Source organism: Microtus ochrogaster, linkage group LG1, assembly GCF_000317375.1.
Source record: "Microtus ochrogaster isolate Prairie Vole_2 linkage group LG1, MicOch1.0, whole genome shotgun sequence".
Lineage (NCBI taxonomy): Eukaryota > Metazoa > Chordata > Mammalia > Rodentia > Cricetidae > Microtus > Microtus ochrogaster.
The window spans coordinates 41,056,453-41,058,452 of NC_022027.1; the positions used below are offsets into that span (position 1 = coordinate 41,056,453).

The 2,000-nt window shown below is 35.9% G+C and overlaps 1 protein-coding gene across 1 annotated transcript in view; it reads right to left on the reverse strand.

The window, feature by feature from the left end:
• Nucleotides 1-1,222: 1,222 nt before the first annotated feature.
• Nucleotides 1,223-2,000, reverse strand: part of LOC101990544 (UDP-glucuronosyltransferase 2A3) — a 13,194-nt gene continuing 12,416 nt past the window's right edge. The window contains exon 6 of the mRNA XM_005359440.1: nt 1,223-1,564. Coding sequence (XP_005359497.1) covers nt 1,270-1,564 — 295 coding nt within the window. The 3' untranslated portion in view covers nt 1,223-1,269. The remainder of the gene's footprint in view (nt 1,565-2,000) is intronic.

A 2,000-nucleotide genomic window follows, 5' to 3' on the forward strand; every position in this document is an offset into this window, starting at 1 on the left:
TCTGTAGCTTTGGTGCCTGTACTGGAACTAGCTCAGGCTGCCCTCAAAATCATACAGATTCTTCTGCCTCTGCTTCTAAAATTCTTGGATTAAAGGTGTGCTCAGTCACTACCTAGCTCTTTCTTTCCCTCTTCCTTTCTTCTTTCATTTTTATCTTTCAATTTTAATATTTTGTTTTTCTTTATATATAAAAGTACATATATATATATGTAGTTTTTATTGTGCTATACATTTTTCTGCATGCTCCCTTTCTTCCCTCTCTCCTTCTACCCTTCCCAATGATCCCCATGCTCCCCATTTACTCAGGAAATCTTGTTTTTTTTTTTCCTCCTTCCTATGTAGATTCATATATGTCTCTCTTAGGGTCCTCTTTGTTGCCTAGGTTCACTGTGGTTGTGGACTGTAGGATGGTTTTTCCTTGCTTGATGTCTAAAAGCCACTTTGAGTGAGTACATATTTTATTTATATTTCTGGGTCTGGGTTATTTCACTCGGTATGTTTTTTTTTCTAGATCTACCCCCCAAGACCCAACAATACCACTTTTGGCTATATATTCAAAGCATGCTTAATGATACCACAAGGACATGTTCATAACAGCATTATTTATGATAGCCAGAACCTGGAAACAACCTAGATGCCCCTCAAATGAAGAATGAATAAAGAAAATGTGATACAATTACACAATGGAGTATTGCTCAGTGACAAAAAAATAACATTTTTAATACAGTTTTGCGAGAGAAAGAAAATGAATTTGGTTGGGCAGTGAGATTGCGAGTATATGGGAGGAATTGGGGAAGAAAAAATGTGATCAAAATATTTTGGATGAAACATTATTTTAAATAAAAATAAATTTTCAAAAAGTATAAAAAGAATTCAAGATCTAATACCTGCAACACTGGAGAAATAGAAAAATCATTTTTATTAGAAAAGTATCTTCTCATAACACACTAAATTCCTGTGATTATTCTTAGATAATACGACAGGTTTGTGACATATATCAATTACATACTATAAGTCATCACTTTATTTATATAGAACATGTTTAGCATTAACAGTTTTCATTTGTAAGGACATTAAGCAGAGAATGATAAGATTGCCTACTAAATGACAACCAAAAAGGGTGGGCAGATGAAGTAAACCTAAACATTTAACATATTTTGTCAAAAGAAACAGAATACTTGAAAACAGTATAAAAGCAGATGAATGCAAGTTCTTTGTGGCTAGAATTGCTATAACTGTCATTCAAGACTTTCTCAAACCTAGAGAGACCTAGTTCTTTTTTTTTCCGTTCCTCCGTTTCTTCTTTTCTGAAGTACATAGTTTTCGACAGGTAAACAAACAGCATTTAGTGATGATGAATGCCAGAGTTACAACACAGACCAGGAGAAACCCAATCACATCTAGCGAGTGATACTGGAACCAGGTGAGGTCATGCGCTGCCACACGAAGGTGCTTGGCCCCTTTGTGGCGCATGACAAACTCAATCCAGAAGACAGCTCGGTCCAGGGGCTTCACAGGCTGTTCATGGTGAATTCTCGATAGCCTCATGGCATTTTCTTTATAACTAAAAGATAAACCCATATAAACTGTTTATTGATTGTTTATGAAACATCTTATATACTATGCAAGACATCAGCTATATAAGTTTAAGACGTACTTAATACTTTCTGAAACTTTGTTTGCTTCAGAGGCTGTCAGAAGTTTAAAGAAAAAGTTGTGTAAGCAATATGTTCCTAGAGAATGTGGTCAAATACAGATGTAGAAAAATTGTAGGATCCAGAATCAAATCTTCAGTCTCTTTTTCTGATAGAACTGTGATGTCATAGGAACTATAGTGCTCAAGATACTGTCTTTAACTTGAAAGATGCGTGTGTGTGTACATGTGTACATCTGCACACAGTGTGGCCACTAGAATTTAGGATGTTCGTGTTATAGATACAGGGTGGGAGGAGGGGGAGGGAAATGGGAAGCTGGGAGGAGGTGGAAACTTGGTTTTTTTT